Source organism: Lepidochelys kempii, chromosome 9 (assembly GCF_965140285.1).
Source record: "Lepidochelys kempii isolate rLepKem1 chromosome 9, rLepKem1.hap1, whole genome shotgun sequence".
NCBI classification, from domain to species: Eukaryota; Metazoa; Chordata; order Testudines; family Cheloniidae; genus Lepidochelys; species Lepidochelys kempii.
In genome coordinates this window covers 39,754,145-39,775,149 of record NC_136388.1, presented here as the reverse complement: position 1 = coordinate 39,775,149, position 21,005 = coordinate 39,754,145, and the positions used below count along the sequence as shown (strand labels likewise).

Here is a 21,005-nt window from a genome sequence, read left to right as displayed (position 1 = left end):
GCCAAGATTTGCAATTGTACTTCATTTAAACTAACCTGTGGATCATTTTTAAAATTAAAAATGCAAAATGGACAGACTGACAGACAAAAACAAGGAGAATTCTAGCCTCAGTTACGTCAACAGGGTTGCACAAGTGTAACAGAGAGCAGAATTTATATGGTGTGCTAAATCCTTCGGTACAACCTTGGAACAAAGAAGGAACTAACTTTGGAACTAACAAACATCTTTACAGACACAAAAATATCTTTGTTTCCATTAAGGAATGTTTTCTATACGGTCACAGCCTAAGTATGAAAAAAACCTCATGATCCACTGGACTGGAAAGGATGCAGTACAATTGTATATTATAAACATCTTTGTTCATACAAAAGTGTAATATTTTAGGAATGAAAGTGATGTGAACTGAATGTTGGAAGCTTGTATACAGTTACAAGGAAGATCTCCCTGAAAGCTTAAACATGTGTCAATTTCCACTTGTATGCGGTTTCCATTACTAATAGAGGCCAGTGGCACAAGTTATCTGCCACAGAATAAGAGTGACTGCTATTGATTTCAGTGAGTTACTTGTATCTTGTAAAGGGAGAGTAAGGCCTAGGAATTATAAGCCTTAAGTTACAGTGAACTTTTTCTTTAAGAGTGAAGAAGGTACCTTAATTTCTCCTTGCTCCTAAAATGTCATGTGCAGAAGACAATTCTTCCACTCCTTGTTTAAACTTTTAGGATCAAATTCTAACTTCAGCTACGTGCACACAACTTTATTTTAAATCACTGGAACATAAACACATGCTTAAATGCTTTGCTGAATCAAGGCTCTAGGCCCCGGTCAGACAAAGGGCCTCACAAAAATCATCGTAAGTTCCATGATTAAGTTTGACTGTTTAAAAAGATATAGGTACTTATCAAATTTTGTACTGCACAGTATACTGTTAGGCAATGAATAAAGTTCTTTTCTTGAGCCACAGCTATAGGTAATATTCAAGGAACATTAAAGACAAGCATCTTGAATTCTCCTTAAAGGAGGATATAAATATATATACACACCAAACCACTGTCTTTTTATTATTAAATTATTATTACCTATAACAAATCAATGGATACATCATCGTTTCAGAAGACGAGCTGCATGGTACAAAAGCAACATGTGGTCTTTAAATTTTAGAAGCTTTTTAAACAAAAAAGTACCATCTGAACAGAAAAAGCATACTATGTGAAATCACTTAATTCAGTTTACTACTGAAACCAATGGCAGCTACAAAAATGTATATTTAAGTTGATCAGTTTTACTATTTGGTGGAACAAGTAATTTGTCTGATCATCATACAATTTAAGAAAGAAAACAATCATAACAAGTTTTTAATGTGAGACAGTTTCAAGAGGCTAACAAATTAGTACTTACAGAGAGGTTTACAATTCTGTCCTTGGGATTTAGAATCGTAGGATTTACTGCATTCTTAATTTTCAAGTTACTTTGCATTGTACGGCAATACAAATCTTGCACGCAAAATTGTTAATAGCTTATTTTAGTGCATTTTCTCAAAGACATTATTAGAATTAATTATAAAAATGACAAGGTTAGCATTTTTCTAGAAGCTATGTTAAATTTTAACTATGGCCCTTTATAGTAGCTATCAGACTAATACCTAATGTGCTAAAATCAAGAGATTATTAATATTTAGCCCAGAACTTTGTTTTACATGGCTTCTAAAGCATACTGTACTAGGCTATTTCAAGAAAGAAAGAAAATTAGCTACCTTCAGTGTGAATCTGCATTGGGCATTCAGTTTCACCAACCATGTGGTTTAGGTGCATAACTGCAAAGCTAAATGTTAATGCTCATCAGTACTGCATGAGTACTCTGATACAATAATTGCAAGAAAACAGCCACAGAAATGGGAGAAAGTGTTCTCAGTAATTAAACTGGTGTGCAATATGCGCCTCCAAATGTAACCACAAACAGGCAGATGGCTACTAAGGCTCAAGGATGTTCATCCAGCACCCAATAATGATGAAGGCAAATCACAGTATCAGCCTTTGGGGTAGGAAACAAAGTCGATGAACAGATACAAAACTAACTGACAAACCCAGAATCAGTATTGCGGATTGGGAACATTGCAACTGTATATATTTACAGAGGTTCTTTTCATCAAGAAGCAATGAGTACAAGAACTTTCAGGGATCAGGGATATTCAGAACCTACATTTATTTGCAGGATTGCATACATTATATATGTGGTCTTCAATAAAAAAAAAAAAGATTGCTAATCCATTTTCATGTCTTCAGCTCCTTGTCAAGAGAAAAATAACATTTCTTTAAAATTCTCTGAAGAAAAAAGAACACAGGTAATCGAAAAAGCTTTAACATAAGCAAGGTCTCTGAAGCAGTTAATTGATTGGGATGAATTATAATTAAGTTTTCTTTGTTCTATCTTCCTCTTCAGTCCTCCTCACCCATAAAATCCACAGCCATGTGATGCAAAGATACTGCAACCTCCAGGAAGGCATTAGTTCCATGCCTTTTCTATTTTTAAAAAAACCTCAAACTACTGGCCTTAGGGAACACCTCATTCTATCATGGGAAGGTTAAACCTCACTACTATTTATCTCTCTTGGATTTCTCTGTGGCACCCATCACTATATTACATAAGCATAGATCTAATGCCACTTTGGTCTCCCATCTAGATACTGAATTCTATGTGCCACAGTCAATTATCTGCTTTAGGACATTCCAGGGTTTTCCACATTGATCCACTGGTCTATCACAATTAACTGCACATTTGATATTCTTAAAGCCCATACCACAGACAAGAAATATCATATATTGGTTACATAATTTGGTGTGAATTAGCCAATTTCATTTCTGTTGTGCTTAAGCGGCCAAAGTTCAGCCCTCAAATATGCATAGAATAAATAGTATTTTTAAAATATTTTTTTACTACATTTAAATATGAGGGACATCATAAGCAGCAGGTATTGTCTGGCAAGTGATATTTGTACTTCCCCAACACAATTTTGCCAACCTGACTTTTCATACCCCTGGTTTACTACCCCCAAATAAAGATTACGAACCAAGTAACATTGAGTGGCATCTCTGTTGTGCTGGTGGAAATATTTTAGGGACTATATTTAAGTGACTGATCCATTTCATTCTGGATCTATCTAAGTCTGATTCTATGATTTCAGAGTAGCAGCTGTGTTAGTCTGTATCCACAAAAAGAATGAGTAGTACTTGTGGCACCTTAGAGACTAACAAATTTATTAAAGCATAAGCTTTCGTGGGCTACAGCCCACTTCATCGAGGGGGAAGAGGAACTCCAAGTGGTCCTTTCCCCTTGTTCTTTGTTAAATCACTTGGTGGTGACAGCGTTACTTAAACCCAAGGTACAAGGGAGAATTTGTGCCTGGGGAGTTTTTAACTTAAGCTGGTAGAAATAAGCTCAGGGGGTCTTTCATGTGGGTCCCCACGTCTGTACCCTAGAGTTGAGAGTTGGGAGGGAGCCTGCGAAAGCTTATGCTACAATAGATTTGTTAGTCTTTAAGAACTCCTGTTCTTTTTATGATTTCAAGAGGTGCTAGGCCAATATATTAATGTACTCTGCAATCTAATTTCTAATCCCTCTTCATAGCCACAATCTGGGTTACTTAACACTAAAACAAACTTGAAATATTTTAGCATTTGAACATGGGACAGATGTACACTTCACCAAGACCTATGAGCATATTTCAGAGAAGCCAAAACATATAGCACATTAAAAAAGTTGTAACAAAAATCAAGGGACGGGGGATAGAATATATTTTTCTCTCCATAATTTTACAGTAATGTAGACAACATTGTTTCTAGTTTGCTAAGCAAAAATAATTACCATATGCATGCCAGTTTTCCTAGAGAAGCTTGTTCACGCATACACAGTTACAGACACCCATTAACATAAAGGGCAAGTTTTATGCATTTGTTCTCAAGCTGGCTTCCCTATTTAACATGGAGGGAGAGGAGAGGTGAAGAGAGAAAGAGTGAGAGGAGGAGGGGAAAGAGGCACCTACACAGATATCTAGCTACTACATCCAGAATCATTCAGGCACTTCTTATTTTTATAATTTCACATTCATCATAGCCTCTCAATCATTAGCAAGCCTCTAGAATAAAGAGGGCAAAAAGTTACAGGTCCTTACCTGCCACTCCAGCTGAAATCATGTGTACCTGGGTAGAGTCTGGCTCAAAAATATTGTTCAACTTTTCCTTGCAATTTGAGTAAGCAGCAAAGTATATTGCTCTAAAATTAGAATAAGATTCAAGTTATGTTATTGTACCTTATGCTCAGATGTACCTACAAGTAGCACTAATGCATGAGAGACACTGGCTTCATTATACTACTGTACTGCAACGAGATGTTAGCTAATCACTAAAAATAAATAAAAATAACTAAATTTGTTAGTCTCTAAGTTGCCACAGGCACTCCTCGTTCTTTTTGCTGATACAGACCAACACGGTTACCACTCTAAAAAATACTTGCAGAATACAGGCAGAAAGCTGTTCAAACAATAATTCTGCAAAGCAGTTGGAATATTTAGGAATGACGAAACAGAATTAAGAAAAAAATTAAAGGAATGGGGTCAGTTTACAATCTTCCTATCTCATTACCTCTGTAATGCATCCAATCCCCACGGACCTCAAAGAGAGAGGAGGTGTGTGCATATAAGAGGAGTTTGTGAACATGGAGACTAAAGCCTCTGTGTTACGCTGAGTGGCAATGCTTTGCTTAAGTTGCAGACGGAGTTGTTACTGCAGACACCGCAACAATGCAGTTCAAGCAGTGCTATTTGTAAATGCATTTTAATGGCATTACCAAATGACAGAACGAGTAAAACATTTGGAACTGACATGTAAGATCTGCCTTAGGGTGGCAAGATATAAGGTTATTTCTGGCTTCTCAGTTGCTTTATTAAACATACGCATTTTACATGGTAAACTGGAAATACCACCTTTCCAGCTTCCAGTCTTCTCTCCTTGTTCAGTTTTGTTTTAAACTCTCAGAATAAGCGTTTTAACTTTCTAACTGTGTGAAAGAAATGAAGAGTAGCAAAGAATTTTTGTAAATTTGCATCAAATACAAAGTTATATAAAACTGTGTTTATTAGCATCTAAACTAATTTCTTTATCAATTAAAAAGTTACTGTTCGCTTGTTACAACTACGAAACTTATTTTGTAAAAGAATACAAAACATACATGCTTACTGCCATTTTTAGGTTGGTGATAAGGCTTGTGCATTTTTAAAGAAATATATAATATCTACAGGATTGAAAATATAAACATTAATTTAACCTCATTAGTTATGCAAACATATTTTTCTTCCCAGCAAAATGATAAAGTGCTTGCTTTATGCTGCGTAAATTTTTTTAAATGGGATCTGAACCAAGTTGAGCATGCTGCATGTGTTATGAAACAAGCTTCTTTATAGCTTATTCAAACAAAGAACTGCTGTTAAAGCCACTTACCAAATGCTTAATTGAAACAAACAGTATTTGATCAAAGCTGATGACTGGAAAAAAACAGGATGTGCTAATTTATAAAGCTAAACACATTACCGAGTGGACAATTCTAGTGAGAGCATTGGAAAAAACAAGCTACCGTATTTGAGCCTCTTTTTGAAAAAGAGAAGATTGCAAGGTAACCCATGTAACAAAATTAATGTACAGCAGAGATCCATTTAGAATTAATTTTGTGTACACATGAAATATTTTTATAATAGTTTTCAGGTTGGTGTGCGAAAGTAATTAACACCACAGGCTCTATTACTACCCAACAGAATTTATGGTATATGAGTGGTTTACATATTGGGTCTGTACAACAAGGTCAGATCAAAAATATGCCACTAAAAATTGTGCAGTGAAGGGCAGCCCAGGGATTGGGGTGCCAGCCTGAGACTTAGAGACTTGAATTCAATTCTCTACTCTATCACGGACTTTTTGAGTAATGTTGGGCAGAGACCTGTGTCTCAATTCCTTATCTATAATATTGGTTTATAGCATTTCCCTAAGACACAGTAGTGTTGTGAGGATAATTTAATTAAGGACTGTGAGATGATCAGCCATTTACTCTACAGTGTGCAATAGTTATTAAGTAGAGATACCTACTGGGTAAAGCAAAAACTTTTTAATTAGGTCCATCTGTGAAGGGAAATTTTTGAAAGTGTGAAAGAATTAAGCTATTTAAACAAAATCTAAGCATTTAATTAAAATAAGAACAGAGTACCTTCAAAGGGTTGCTAATGTCTCATGAAAACTTGATGAAAAAATTCTATTTAGAAACAACTCTTTCCTGTATGTGTGAGATTTTCAAGTTTTAATTTCTCATTTCTTATGAGGGATATTTGCATGAAAACAGAATCTGTTTCTGCAATGCTGATCTACTCCTGTAGCTGATTACGACATCGCTCATGACAACTGAAGCCAATTACACTGTCAATAACAGACATTCATGACATCAAGTGGAGAAATAAGCAACAGAACAGATTCTGTTCTTGTACAGATACCCAACAACAACAAAATAAAGTAAAAGAAAATAAACTGAACTGTTCCCATACATCAGTTCGTTAAAAGAATGACATCCAAAGCTTTCCCATAAGGCAAGAGTGAGTGTTTAGGGACAAGACAACCTCCACCCACCCCACATTTCCAGGGAGACTTAATGATTTAAGAGACTTTCAATCTCCAGTTTTTACAATTCTAATTATAAATCTTCATTCTCCCCTCTTTTGAATTCCTACACAAATTTTAGCAGTTGGTATCTTGAAAACAGCTGGAGCTAAAAGCTTATTAGCTATAAGTTTATACCCTCTGAAAGCACTGAATGCCAGCTTTTAGATAGTATAAAATGGTGACTTTGACCCAAGCAGATGAAGAGAATTCTGCTCCCAATAATCTGGTCAGAAATTAAGTGAGGGCAATCAAGATCATAATCAGAATGATGCAATTTTACACTCCAGTATCTCACAACCAGTCTGGGCCAGGAATGCAAAGACCAGTAAGAATACTTGTGGGATTAGTATACTTTTGCAAGCACTGGTGCTGAATTTGTGATCAGAACAAAAACACACAGTATTCTGCATTAAATAGACTTTTTCTGCAAGTCTTCAAAATGTTTAAAGTCATTTTAATAGCAATTAAGCAAAATATACACTACAAAGTGTTCTCTAAAGTTAAACAAATTAAAAATCAAAAGAGTAGGAAATAAATTGCTCTTTTAACTTCTTGTTCCAGCAGACTGCATGACAAAGTCCCTAAAAGGGATTTTGGGAACTAGTAACTCACAACAGAAGCCAAATTCGCAAGCACAGTGTGCTGAGTTTATTCTTGGGTAAAAGCATGAAGTAACATGAAGGATACATTTTACCTAATGCATTTACAGCAGTAATATGATCCTTAGCCCTGGTCTACACTGTGGCGGGGGAATCGATCTAAGTTATGCAGCTTCAGCTATGGGAATAACATAGCCGAAGTCGACGTACTCAGATCACTTACTATGGTGTCTCCACCTCGGTGAGTCGACTGCTGCTGCTCCCTTGTCGACTCTGCCTGCGCCTCTCCTGGCGTGGAGTACAGGAGTCGAAGGGAGAATGCTCGGGAATCAATTTATCACGTCTAGACTAGGTGCGATAAATCGATCCCCACTGCATCGATCGCTGCCCGCCGATCTGGTGGGTAGTGAAGACATACCCTCAGCTATACTAAACAGCCTATTCATTTGGGATCATTTTGACAGGTCATGAAAGATACCACATCAACATTCCACGTGCAGCATGCCAAAGATCTACACAAGTATTTATTCACATGACAGCAACTCTTATGTCTGACAGTGGCACAAGCAAGGGAAATAAGGATAATAAACTGTCTGCAGGGTTATAAACTCTGAGAAAGGGTTAGGGCTTAATGACTAGATTTTCAAAGACACCTAAAGGGACTGTGCTCCTAAATTCTTTAGGCAACTTTGGAAATCTTCCCCTAAAATGTTGGAAAGTATACAAAAAGGGGACTCCATAAACTACAGGCAGTTAGCAGGCTCAAAAACAGACAGAGATGATGAGCTGAAGCTAAGAATGAATCAAGTTTAGGAGACACGTCTTTATGAAAAGGGGAATTAATACGTGGAATGGACTATAAGACAGCACTAGGAAGATATAATTGTAAATACATAGGGTACAAATACTGAACAGAAAGCAGCCATACCGATTAATCACACAGCCTACCAGCTATTTTGAAATGATATTAGGGTCTTTTCCATCCATTATTATTATTATTATTTTAAAAGAATCTCAGCTTCTGTTTAAGCTTGCTCAAAATATGAGGCTTGAGTCTCTCCAGCAGGTGCAACTGCACAATGCTGTGCCTACCAAGACAGGTATATCAGAAGCATTCACCCCTGAAGAAGGTAAATGTCAGCATCACTACTGCCCTCCCATCAGATTCCAATGGGTAGGGCAGATTTAAGTTCCAACAGGGGCTCAGCAGGTTTTGGCCGTGTGCCCTGATGCTGCTCCTGCACTGGCAGGTTCCACCAATTCCTTGGCTGCTTTAGCTGGCTCTAGGACCAGATGGTGTGGGGGCTGCAGACAGCTGGCATTACTGTGCGTTTTCCCAGTTCCAAAGGGGACTTTCCATTGCAGGAGGCCTCAAACCCATGTTTTGCTAGCAGATCTCAGAGAGTGAGTCAGGCCCAATGCATTAGGAGTATTTTCCCCCATTGTCCTCTTGAAGAGGACAAGTTAACTGAAGATTTCAAATGTATATTTACTTACTACTTTACATCACAGGAAATGGTGTCCTTTTTTTTATCTCAGAGTCACATACTCATCATAATGCACACGTACATCCCTGCAACCTGGAGGTGAGAATACTGTATACCTCACTGTGTACAAAACTGGACATCTGAAAAGTTCAGAGATGGGCACTATCAAAATACTACTGTAGATACAGAGATGCAGGTATGTAGGTTGCCCAGTAGGGGTTGCTCTGTAGAGGAGTGGCCTAACCTGTTTCTCTCAAATTTAGAAGTTATACAAAGGGGAGGAAAAAGTAGCCTTACCACTAAATATTTCCACATCAGATGTAACAGTTCATTTGAAGCAAATCCCCCATGCCTTAAATCTTGACATACACATGTTTAAACACTAGACTAAAATTACTTCACTTATTGAATAGATGGTTAGATTTTTACCTGGAAGGAGCAACGCCTATCAAATTAGGACCTAGCCCTCTAAACAGAGAACGAGGACCTTCCTTTTGCAAGATCATCCTGGAAAACAAAAAGTGATTTTGAAACATTAAATACACATTAGAAGTGTATAACTGGCCTACATATTAGTGCTATAGTTTAGTTAAATTTAAGATTTGCTCATCTTTTACATACAAACTAATTATTCTTTTTAACAATTTAATACTGTAACTGCAAACAAAGAACCTAATTTTCCTAAAATATGCACAAAAAGTGAATTCAATTCTTTATAACATCATTGCTATATTACACACACACTTCTCAGTTTCACTTCACATTTTCATGTGTAAAGAACACAGATAATCCTAGGGCTTAGCAACATATAAATGTTTTCTTCCAGCTACAAAAGGGTCCTTTTAGTAATGAATCCAAATGGCTACCATCTATTATTACTGCTGGACTATTCACCTTGCTGTAGATTCCTGTGTACCGTTTTCAGAATGTGGGACCAAACATTTAATTTTATTGTTCTTTTCTCCCACGAACCTCTATCCCTAACACTGAATAAAATACGACACCTGGGGAGGTTCTTGAGAAAAATGTACTCTAGGAGAGTTGGATACAACAATTCCCAACATCCAAAAGGTTCTCATTTTAGGAATAAATTAACTCCAGTTAATATCACCAATCTAACCAAGGCAAAAATCAGATGCAAGCCACTCCCTACTCCTCAAACAAACAAAACAAAAAACTCACCATAAACAAGCAAACACCAAAATACGATCTCTGGTTATTTCAACAAAATTTCTTCAACTTTACAACACACACAGCAGCATAGTATCTTTAAACTATAAATTTATAATGTATGCTGAAACTTACAGGAAAATACCACATTACATACAAAAAGCTAACACCTCCTTCCCTCCAGCATACAATTTAAATTAGTATTTTTAAAAAATGTATTATATGTTTCATTAGCACAATAGGATTTCTAGCAAAATACAAGTCTTCTAAAGTGTGAAAAAAATATTGTTAGCACTCAAAAGATTCACAGAGCTGTCAGATATTCAATGGAGTATTCAGTCTTCAGCCTATTTTTAAACTTAATTTTGTGTCTGGAAAATGACAAATACTAATTTTGGGCCTGAGCGTCCCCTACCATAATATGAACAGAGACAGATAGGGCAGATACATTGGAGAGCATGCAACTCAGCTGCATACCCTATTCCCTTCCCTCAGCCTCCAGAAGCTCCTCTCCTACCATACAGCAGTTGTGGGGCCAGATTCTTCTTTGATTTGTATATCAAGAATTCCCAATGAAGTTACTGGGGTGAAAATCCAGGTTAAATCGGAGCCATTTCTCCTACCATTTGGATCATTCTTGCAAAATGCTCAGCATTCCGATTCCAATCCAGGAAAGCCCTTTAGCATGTACTAAACTTTAATCACATGGGTAATCATACTGACTGCAGTGGGACTATTCAGGTTTAAAGTTAACCAGAGGCATAAAAGTTTTGTTAGATTGGGAACAAGGCATTCAGCGTCTTGCAGGATTGAGCCCATTATCAGCAAGGCTCTGAGAATAGTGTTGGCGGACGGAGACCACTACGCTTTTTTGAGGGACTTGCAAAGGAATGGACAAAAAATACTAAGCAATAAGGGGAAACTTTAAATTAATTAATGTCAATATATAAGAATTTTGAATACTTGTCCCATAGGGTTGTGACTTTTAAGGCAGGTGTACGGCAGCATAGGATTTGTTCTGATCTCTTGACATGGTAATGTCTCTCTGAACTTCCACACTGTTGACCATACCAAAACCGTTTAAGCCTAAACTTTGATGCTAATTTCAGGGGTTGCTTTAAAAAAAGCAGGGAAATACAAGTATAATCTCGGAGCCACTGCAAACCCCCCTGGAGGTTCACATTTGAAAATGACTTTTTTTAACCGCCAACTCGATGTTGCAATATAGGACATCGAGCTTATCAGTTTAGATATGCCATCCAATACAGACAACACTTCTCAGGCACATTTCCTGTTCAAAAATGACATCCAGGTTAACAAGAGAATTAGTTAGTTCTGCAAACTCAACTGTTGCGTAAAATGCCCCGGTCTGGAAAGGTTTCAAAAGATTAGTTGTATGTGCACATTCAGACAAAGTACAGTGCTCAAGTGGATTTCAAATCTATTCTGAATACCAACATTTGAAAACAGTCAAATTCTGAGCAAGTGTGACCACTCCATCACACTCTTCTGCTTAGGTGTCCCAATTTTATAGGGACAATCCCAATATTTAGGGCTTTGTCTTATATAGGTGCCTAGTACCCGCCACCCCCTCTCCCAATTTTTCACCCTGGCTATCTAATCACCCTACTTCTTCTACAGAACCAAAAATTTAGATAAAAAGTTTATAAAAAAAGCATCTGTGTTCCACAAAGTTATAATGGCATTATATAATCACAATCCCTCTTGGTTATGAAGTATAAGAGCATTCTTAGATGTTTGACATCATTTCAGCTTCATTAGTTAGAATGAGTTAGTACTCCTGCAGAAATTCTGTGCCAAAAAATTAAGCCAGTTCTGTGCCAAAAAAATAAAACTGACGTGCATATTTTAAAATTCTGCAAATCCAGGCACATACGGTATGGGTGGGCAGGCTTAACCCAGTAGGATCCAAGTGTGGAGGGGCTTAGTGTGGAAGGGATCCAGGTGTAGAGTGAGAGGTTTCTGTGTGGGCTCTCTCAGTGTGGATGTCTCATTGGGGGCTCTGGGTGCACAAGTGCTCATTGGGGGGCGGGGGGGTTGAAGATGCAGGGACAATCAATGGGTCTCTGCAGGGGAGCCAGGTGAGAGTGGTTGGGACTCAGTGTGTGGGGGAGGGGTCTGATGTGAGGAGATAGGGTTCAGCGGGGGGGTGGGGCTCAGTGTGGAGAGGTCAGGTGTGGGGTCATGGGGTTCAGCAGGGGGCTTGGGGGGCTCAGTGGAAGGGTCTGAGGAAGTAGGACTTGATGGGGTGGGGGTCCAGGTGCAGCTGGTTGAGGCTCAGTGGAGCGGGGGTCTGGGTGTGCAGGGGACAGGGTTTGTCAGGGTGACGGTTCAACTGGCCCACTTAACGGGGAGACCTTGGCTGCTGCTGAAGGGATGCCGCATGCCAGGTTCCTGCTTCCCCCTGTGATTCCCGTCTCCTTTTCTTCCCCATCTCATCCCCCTCCCGCACTGCCTCATGCCCCATCCACCTCCCCTCACTTCCACATTCCCCTCCCCATGCCCTATTCCACCCCCTCTCCTTTCCCCACTACCTCTTCCCCCCACACACCCTCCTTTGCCCCCCCCCCCACTTCACCCCACCATGGGCACACACTGTTGCACAGAAAACAGGAAGGCTCACAGCACACAGAAGAGGAGCATGACTGGCACTAGGAACCAGGAGGTGGTGTTCAGCTGCAGAGTCAGCAGAGCCCAGACACAGCCTCCTTCAGCTGGGCAACTCTGCACTTGCAGAAATGAAGGGGGGGGGTTAAGCAGTGGCAGGTAATCCCTTGTTCCCACCCATGCCTTGCCTCTTTGGAGGGGCAACTACGCTTTCCTGATGTTTTCTGCAGGGAATCATAGGCATTCTGCCAGGGACGGGGGGGTGTTCTGCAGGTGCGCAGTCTCACAGAATTTCCCCAGGAGTAAGTTAGAGGTGATTTCACAATCTCTAAAGTGCTCAACTGAAATGACTGAAGTGCTAGCAACTTTCCAAAAATATTTTGCAAACCACTACAACAACATATACTGAAACAAATTTGCCATGTTAAAAAGAATTTCCAAACACATTGAAGGATTTATTCCAAATTTCTTTTCCTACAAGCTGTTCTGCACAGGCCAACACTTGTGGTCATGCAAAGTCCCTCTGAAGCAGCTCTGCACACATTCATCAGTAAAGGACAGATGGCAGGATCTGAGCCTACAGCATGATTGGCCTCATTTGTTGAAAGAGAGTCACAGGGAGTTAGACCAGTTGTTATTTAACCAGTTGTTATTTAAAATAAAATATCTTATATATTGATTTTAATCTCATCTGTGAGATGAAGCCATGTTCTCCCCCCGACCCAGCCTAGATTATAACAGGAAGCCCCATCCTTGCTGATTAGATAACCTGGAACTTCAGGGAGAGGAGGCACATATGTACTGGCCTCTGTGGCTGCCTCTTACAGCAGCAGCCTGGAAAGATCTGTAGAGTGTCAGGCTGGGATGTAGACACAGGATTAGTTTGTACATGATTCTGACTAATATTTTCACAACACAAGGTCAGCCATTCTAGTTGTATTTAAAGGACATCATGAATTTGAGAAAAACACACTTCTGTCTGAATAGGTTACAGCTGCTAAAAGAAAAAGACTACACACATTTCTCTCCTTTTTTAGTTTACTTCATGCATTTGAGCAAGTCACAGTTTTGCCTGTATACTCAGGGCCAGGTTCTGCAATCTCGTCTGTACAGACAGATCCATACTCCTGTAGAGTCCCACTGAAGCCAATGGGGCACTGTACAGGTACAGGGGTCTGACCAGAGAGCACACTGCAGAATCAGGGCCTTCGTCACACCTCTCTCTCTAAGGGACCCTTATAAATATTAACAAGAAAGCCACTATAAACTGGCAACAAGATTATTAAAAAAAATCACCACACATCATGTTGGCAGGCAGAATAGTTCGTGAATACAGCCTAAGATGGGGACCCAGAAGACATGGGTTCAATGACTTCCGCCAACTTGCTCTGTAATTTTGGGCAAGTCACTTTACCTCTCTGCCCTGGTTTACACTAGGACTTTAGGTCGAATTTAGCAGCGTTAAATCGATGTAAACCTACACCCGTCCACACAATGAGGCCCTTTATTTCGACTTAAAGGGCTCTTAAAATGATTTCCTTACTCCACCCCTGACAAGTGGATTAGCACTTAAATCGGCCTTGCCGGCTCAAATTTGGGGTACTGTGGACACAATTCGATGGTATTGGCCTCCGGGAGCTATCCCAGAGTGCTCCATTGTGACCGCTCTGGACAGCACTCTCAACTCAGATGCACTGGCCAGGTAGACAGGAAAAGAACCGCGAACTTTTAAATCTCATTTCCTGTTTGGCCAGCGTGGCAAGCTGCAGGTGACCATGCAGAGCTCATCAGCAGAAGTGACCATGATGGAGTCCCAGAATCGCAAAAGAGCTCCAGCATGGACCGAACGGGAGGTACGGGACCTGATCGCTGTTTGGGGAGAGGAATCCGTGCTATCAGAACTCCATTCCAGTTTTCGAAATGCCAAAACCTTTGTCAAAATCTCCCAGGGCATGAAGGACAGAGGCCATAACAGGGACCCGAAGCAGTGCCGCGTGAAACAGAAGGAGCTGAGGCAAGCCTACCAGAAAACCAGAGAGGCGAATGGCCGCTCCGGGTCAGAGCCCCAAACATGCCGCTTCTATGATGAGCTGCATGCCATTTTAGGGGGTTCAGCCACCACTACCCCAGCCGTGTTGTTTGACTCCTTCAATGGAGATGGAGGCAATACGGAAGCAGGTTTTGGGGACGAAGAAGATGAGGAGGAGGAGGTTGTAGATAGCTCACAGCAAGCAAGCGGAGAAACCGGTTTTCCCGACAGCCAGGAACTGTTTCTCACCCTGGACCTGGAGCCAGTACCTCCCAAACCCACCCAAGGCTGCCTCCTGGACCCGGCAGGCGGAGAAGGGACCTCTGGTGAGTGTACCTTTTAAAATACTATACATGGTTTAAAAGCAAGCATGTGAAAGGATTACTTTGCCCTGGCATTCGCGGTTCTCCTAGATGTACTCCTAAAGCCTTTGCAAAAGGTTTCTCGGGAGGGCAGCCTTATTGCGTCCTTCATGGTAGGACACTTTACCACTCCAGGCCAGTAACACGTACTCGGGAATCATCGTAGAACAAAGCATTGCAGTGTATGTTTGCTGGCATTCAAACAACATCCGTTCTTTATCTCTCTGTGTTGTCCTCAGGAGAGTGAGATATAATTCATGGTCACCTGGTTGAAATAGAGTGCTTTTCTTCAGGGGACACTCAGAGGAGCCCATTCCTGCTGGGTTGTTTGCCTGTGGCTAAACAGAAATGTTCCCCGCTGTTAGCCATAGGAAGGGGGGAAGGTTGAGGGGGTAGCCACGCGGTGGGGGGAGGCAAAATGCGACCTTGTAACAAAAGCACATGTGCTATGTATGTAATGTTAACAGTAAAGTTTACCCTGAAAGAGTGTAGCCACTGTTTTATAAAATGTGTCTTTTTAAATACCGCTGTCCCTTTTTTTTCCTCCACCAGCTGCATGTGTTTCAATGATCACAGGATCTTCTCCTTCCTAGAGGCTAGTGAAGCTTAGAAAGAAGAAAAAAAAAACGCACTTGCGCTGAAATGTTCTCCGAGCTCATGCTGTCCTCCCACACTGACAGAGCACAGACGAATGCGTGGAGGCAAATAATGTCAGAGTGCAGGAAAGCACAAAATGACCGGGAGGAGAGGTGGCGGGCTGAAGAGAGTAAGTGGCGGGCTGAAGAGAGGGCTGAAGCTCAAATGTGGTGGCAGCGTGATGAGAGGAGGCAGGATTCAATGCTGAGGCTGCTGGAGGACCAAACCAGTATGCTCCAGTGTATAGCTGAGCTGCAGCAAAGGCAGCTGGAGCACAGACTGCCACTGCAGCCCCTCTGTAACCAACCGCCCTCCTCCCCAAGTTCCATAGCCTCCACACCCAGACGCCCAAGAACGCGGTGAGGGGGCCTCCGGCCAACCAGCCACTCCACCACAGAGGATTGCCCAAAAATAAGAAGGCTGTCATTCAATAAATTTTAAAGTTGTAAACTTTTAAAGTGCTGTGCTTAAAGTGCTGTGTGGCATTTTCCTTCCCTCCTCCACCACCCCTCCTGGGCTACCTTGGTAGTCATCCCCCTATTTGTGTGATGAATGAATAAAGAATGCATGAATGTGAAGCAACAAGGACTTTATTGCCTCTGCAAGCGGTGATTGAAGGGAGGAGGGAAGGGTGGTTAGCTTACAGGGAAGTAGAGTGAACCAAGGGGCGGGGGGTTTCATCAAGGAGAAACAAACAGAACTTTCACACCGTAGCCTGGCCAGTCATGAAACTTGTTTTCAAAGCTTCTCTGATGCATATCGCGCCCTCCTGTGCTCTTCTAACCGCCCTGGTGTCTGGCTGCGCGTAACCAGCAGCCAGGCGATTTGCCTCAACCTCCCACCCCGCCATAAACGTCTCCCCCTTACTCTCACAGATATTGTGGAACACACAGCAAGCAGTAATAACAGTGGGAATATTGGTTTCACTGAGGTCTAAGCGAGTCAGTAAACTGCGCCAGCACGCCTTTAAACGTCCAAATACACATTCTACCACCATTCTGCACTTACTCAGCCTGTAGTTGAACAGCTCCTGACTACTGTCCAGGCTGCCTGTGTACGGCTTCATGAGCCATGGCATTAAGGGGTAGGCTGGGTCCCCAAGGATACATATAGGCATTTCAACATCCCCAACAGTTATTTTCTGGTCTGGGAATAAAGTCCCTTCCTGCAGCTTTTGAAACAGACCAGAGTTCCTGAAGATGCGAGCGTCATGTACCTTTCCCGGCCATCCCACGTTGATGTTGGTGAAACGTCCCTTGTGATCCACCAGAGCTTGCAGCACTATTGAAAAGTACCCCTTGCGGTTTATGTACTCGCCGGCTTGGTGCTCCGGTGCCAAGATAGGGATATAGGTTCCGTCTATAGCCCCACCACAGTTAGGGAATCCCATTGCAGCAAAGCCATCCACTGTGACCTGCACATTTCCCAGGGTCACTACCCTTGATATCAGCAGATCTTTGATTGCATGGGCTACTTGCATCACAGCAGCCCCCACAGTAGATTTGCCCACTCCAAATTGATTCCCAACTGACCGGTAGCTGTCTGGCGTTGCAAGCTTCCACAGGGCCATTGCCACTCGCTTCTCAACTGTGAGGGCTGCTCTCATCTTGGTATTCATGTGCCTCAGGGCAGGGGAAAGCAAGTCACGAAGTTCCATGAAAGTGCCCTTACGCATGCGAAAGTTTCGCAACCACTGGGAATCGTCCCAGACCTGCAACACTATGCGGTCCCACCAGTCTGTGCTTGTTTCCCGAGCCCAGAATCGGCGTTCCACAGCATGAACCTGCCCCATTAGCACCATGATGCATGCATTGGCAGGGCTCATGCTTTCAGAGAAATCTGTGTCCATGTCCTGATCACTCACGTGACCGCGCTGACGTCGCCTCCTCGCCCGGTATTGCTTTGTCAGGTTCCGGTGCTGCATATACTGCTGGATAATGCGTGTGGTGTTTAATGTGCTCCTAATTGCCAAAGTGAGCTGAGCGGCCTCCATGCTTGCCTTGGTATGGCGTCCGCACAGAAAAAAGGCGCAGAACGATTGTCTGCCGTTGCTCTGACGGAGGGAGGGACGACTGACGACACGGCTTACAGGGTTGGCTTCAGAGAGCTAAAATCAACAAAGGGGGTGGCTTTACATCAAGGAGCATTTCAGGCAGGACTTCACGGAGGGTTCCAATAAGAAATGGTGCACCTAAGTTATTGTTCTTATTGGAACAAGGAGGTTAGCCTGGCCTCTGATCGATACATGGCTAGATTTACCTCGCTGCACCTTCTCTGTGAGTGACTGCAGTGTGACCTAGAGGAATGAGTCCCCTAGACAGGGGAGGAGGCAAATGAGTACAAAACAAATCTGGTCTATTTCTTGTTTTGATCCACTCCATCTATCTTTTACATCTTTGGCTGGCAGCAGACGGTGCAGAAGGACTGCATGCCATCCGCATCTCATGGCTGCTCGGCAGAAGATGGTAGAGTACGACTGCTAGCAATCCGTATCGCCTGCCTGCTCACCATAAGACGGTTCAATAGGACTGACTGCAGGACTAAAGAGAATGACCTGGTCAAGTCACTCCAAATTTAGTCCCTGTGCCCATGTCTGCCCAGGCGCTCCCAGCCGACATGGCCAGGAGCACCTTGGACACGATGAGGACGACTACCAGTCATACTGCACCGTCTGCTGCCAGAAGGCAATTGGTTGCTGCTACTGTGTAGCAAAGCCGTACCGCGTCTGCCAGCACCCAGGAGACATAGGATGATGGTTACCTGAGCGGGCTCCATGCTTGCCGTGGTATGGCGTCTGCACAGGTAACTCAGGAAAAAAGGCGCGAAACCATTGTCTGCCCTTGTTTTCACGGAGGGAGGGAACGGGGGCCTAATGATACGTACCCAGAACCACCCGTGACAATGTTTTAGCCCTATCAGGCATTGGGATCTCAACCCAGAATTCCAATGGGCAGTGGAGACTGCGGGAGCTGTGGGATAGCTATCCACAGTGCAACGCTCCAGAAGTCGACTCTAGCCTTGGTACTGTGGAAGCACTCTGCCGAGTTAATGCACTTAGAGCATTTTCTGTGGGGACACACACACTCGAATATATAAAACCGATTTCTAAAAAAACGACTTCTATAAATTCGACCTTATTCCGTAGTGTAGACATACCCTTTGTGTCTCTATTCCCTTCCTATCCTTTGTCCATTTAAAACAGTCAGCTCTGTAGGGCAGGGACTGCCTCATTGCGTGTGTAGATACTACTCAAATACAAATCAAGAATAGCATACTATCTTAAAAGGCTGTCCCATCAGAAACTGCATTTTTTTTTTTAGTTAATTTTAAAAAATGAATAAAGTTGACAATATCTCTTTAAATTTCCACAAATGTTATACCAATAAAATAAAAACCAGCAGGATCTTATTAAAGGGAAAAAGGCAAAATACCACATTTATTGTGAATATAGAAAGAATCATAGTAAGCAGTTAGTTATAGCTATAACATTCCATTCAATCTCATATTTATTCACACAATCATTCATACAAACACACACACAGGTTCTGCAAGGTTGTTATCATAGTTACCAGCCTTAGAGTTGCTCATGCCAAGCCACTGGCCAGGTGGCCTGGACATGAGGAGGGAGCGGGGCCTTGTCAGATGCTCATCTGATGCTTCTGGAAGTTGGTTTGCAGAATCAGACCCCAAAGTTCTCACTTTTTAGAGTCTATTTTTATAGGAATTTCTTCCTATGCCAGTCTATGGGAATTGCTTCATCATGCTGTTGCTTAATCAATCAGCAGATAGCACATTCCTGACGGCTCCAAGATGTTATCTTGTTCTTTGGTTCTCCCATTCTTGAGGCTGTTGGGTGGATTCCAGTCTGCCCTCCGGGGGTCCTCTGGTTATTTCCACTTGACGCCTTCTTCAGCCAATGGACACTGGATTCTTAGGCTGGCACCTCCCTGATCATTCAGTTATTATCCACACGAAGCATCCATCCACGTACATCCTCTATCCCTATTTTAATCACAGTTGTTAATACAACAAAAGGGCGGGGAGTCTCTGGGTGCTGTTTCTGTTGTTAGAGTATTGCTTTGAGTCTCTCTCTCTGTGAATTGCTTTGAGAACAGACTCTGTCTTAGAATGTACTAACGCAATTAGCAGCTTGCAAGTTTCACACATAGAGGGAGAGAAACAGTACCAAAAACCAAGAGACCTCTTAATTAGTAATACCCTGGAATTTAAACTCTGGGGAATCAAACTCATTTGTGATTTTAATACAGAACTTCTTTAATATGATCCAACATTCAGTAGTGCTTCTGTGGCTTTAGCTCAGGCTTTCATCCGAGGAGAGCAAGAATAGGATCTCTGGAGAGCTATCCTGGGAGTCTAAATTCAATTACTTATATATACACACATATACACACCCAGTGGGAAATGGGTGCATTTGGACAAACAATAACCAAAGCTAGATTCAAATTGCTCTAGGTTTTATCAATTTGTCATCCATTGATAAAAATCAGCTTAAAATATTTTGGTAAAAAGCAAATTTTAGAGAACTACATCAGGGATGACCTTTAAGGAATACTGTCTACTTAACAACTCACATTTCTTTCTGAAATTTTTAACTACCCACTACAGTTATTGGTAACCCAATGATCAGAGATGACCTGACCCAACCCAACCACAACACTAATAGTCAGATACCACTGGGTTCAGGTCAGGTTGCAAGGCTTTACCGAGGACAGCAGTTCATTGCTTCTCATCCACCCCCCAGTTCCAGAATTGTTCTTTCTTTGCAACTTATGAACATTAGCATCAATTACAACTTTTCCATGGAATTATCCTTAAATTGAGACTGCCACCTGAACAACCTAAGAAACTGAAAGCTCTGGATTTTACTCCTGGAGGAATTCTGCACCACTGTGCAATGCAGAAGTTTGCAGAAATTAACATTGTGTGCACAGAATTTCCTTTCCCCCACAGAAATGGACTGCAGTGCTGCTAGCCGCCACTGGGCTCTGGGTGTGTGTGTGGGGGGGGGGGTAGGGGGGGAAGCATGGCTGGGCTCTGGGCAGGGGGCTGGGAGAAAAGGACCTGAGAAACAGGAACTGGGTTGCCATCGTGGATTTAACTCTCACACACAAATTCCCCCAGAAGTAGAGTGTGCCTTTATTGTTAAAGACATACTTGCTGACAGATATTTTGAAATAAATTACCAAAATAAACTGAAACTGGTGTGATTTTGTAGTATTATTCTGACAAACTAAAATTTGCAGAATTTAGCAGAATTTTAAAATACTGTGAGCAGCATTTTTAATTTTTTGGCACAGAATGTCCCCAGGAGTAAGATTTAGATGCAGCCTACCTGTTACTAGCCTAAGACATGAATGGTGAAATTCTGGCCACACTGAAG

At 41.9% G+C, this 21,005-nt stretch overlaps 1 protein-coding gene across 8 annotated transcripts in view; it reads right to left on the bottom strand.

Annotated features, from left to right (window-relative positions):
- SLC25A36 (solute carrier family 25 member 36) overlaps positions 1–21,005 on the bottom strand; it is a 64,670-nt gene that overhangs the window by 18,939 nt on the left and 24,726 nt on the right. For all 8 annotated transcript variants that reach the window (XM_073359968.2, XM_073359966.2, XM_073359969.2 and 5 more), the window contains 2 exons: positions 9,209–9,286; positions 4,167–4,267 (listed from right to left, as the gene is read on the bottom strand). In XM_073359968.2, coding sequence (XP_073216069.1) covers positions 4,167–4,267; positions 9,209–9,286 — 179 coding nt within the window. The remainder of the gene's footprint in view (positions 1–4,166; positions 4,268–9,208; positions 9,287–21,005) is intronic.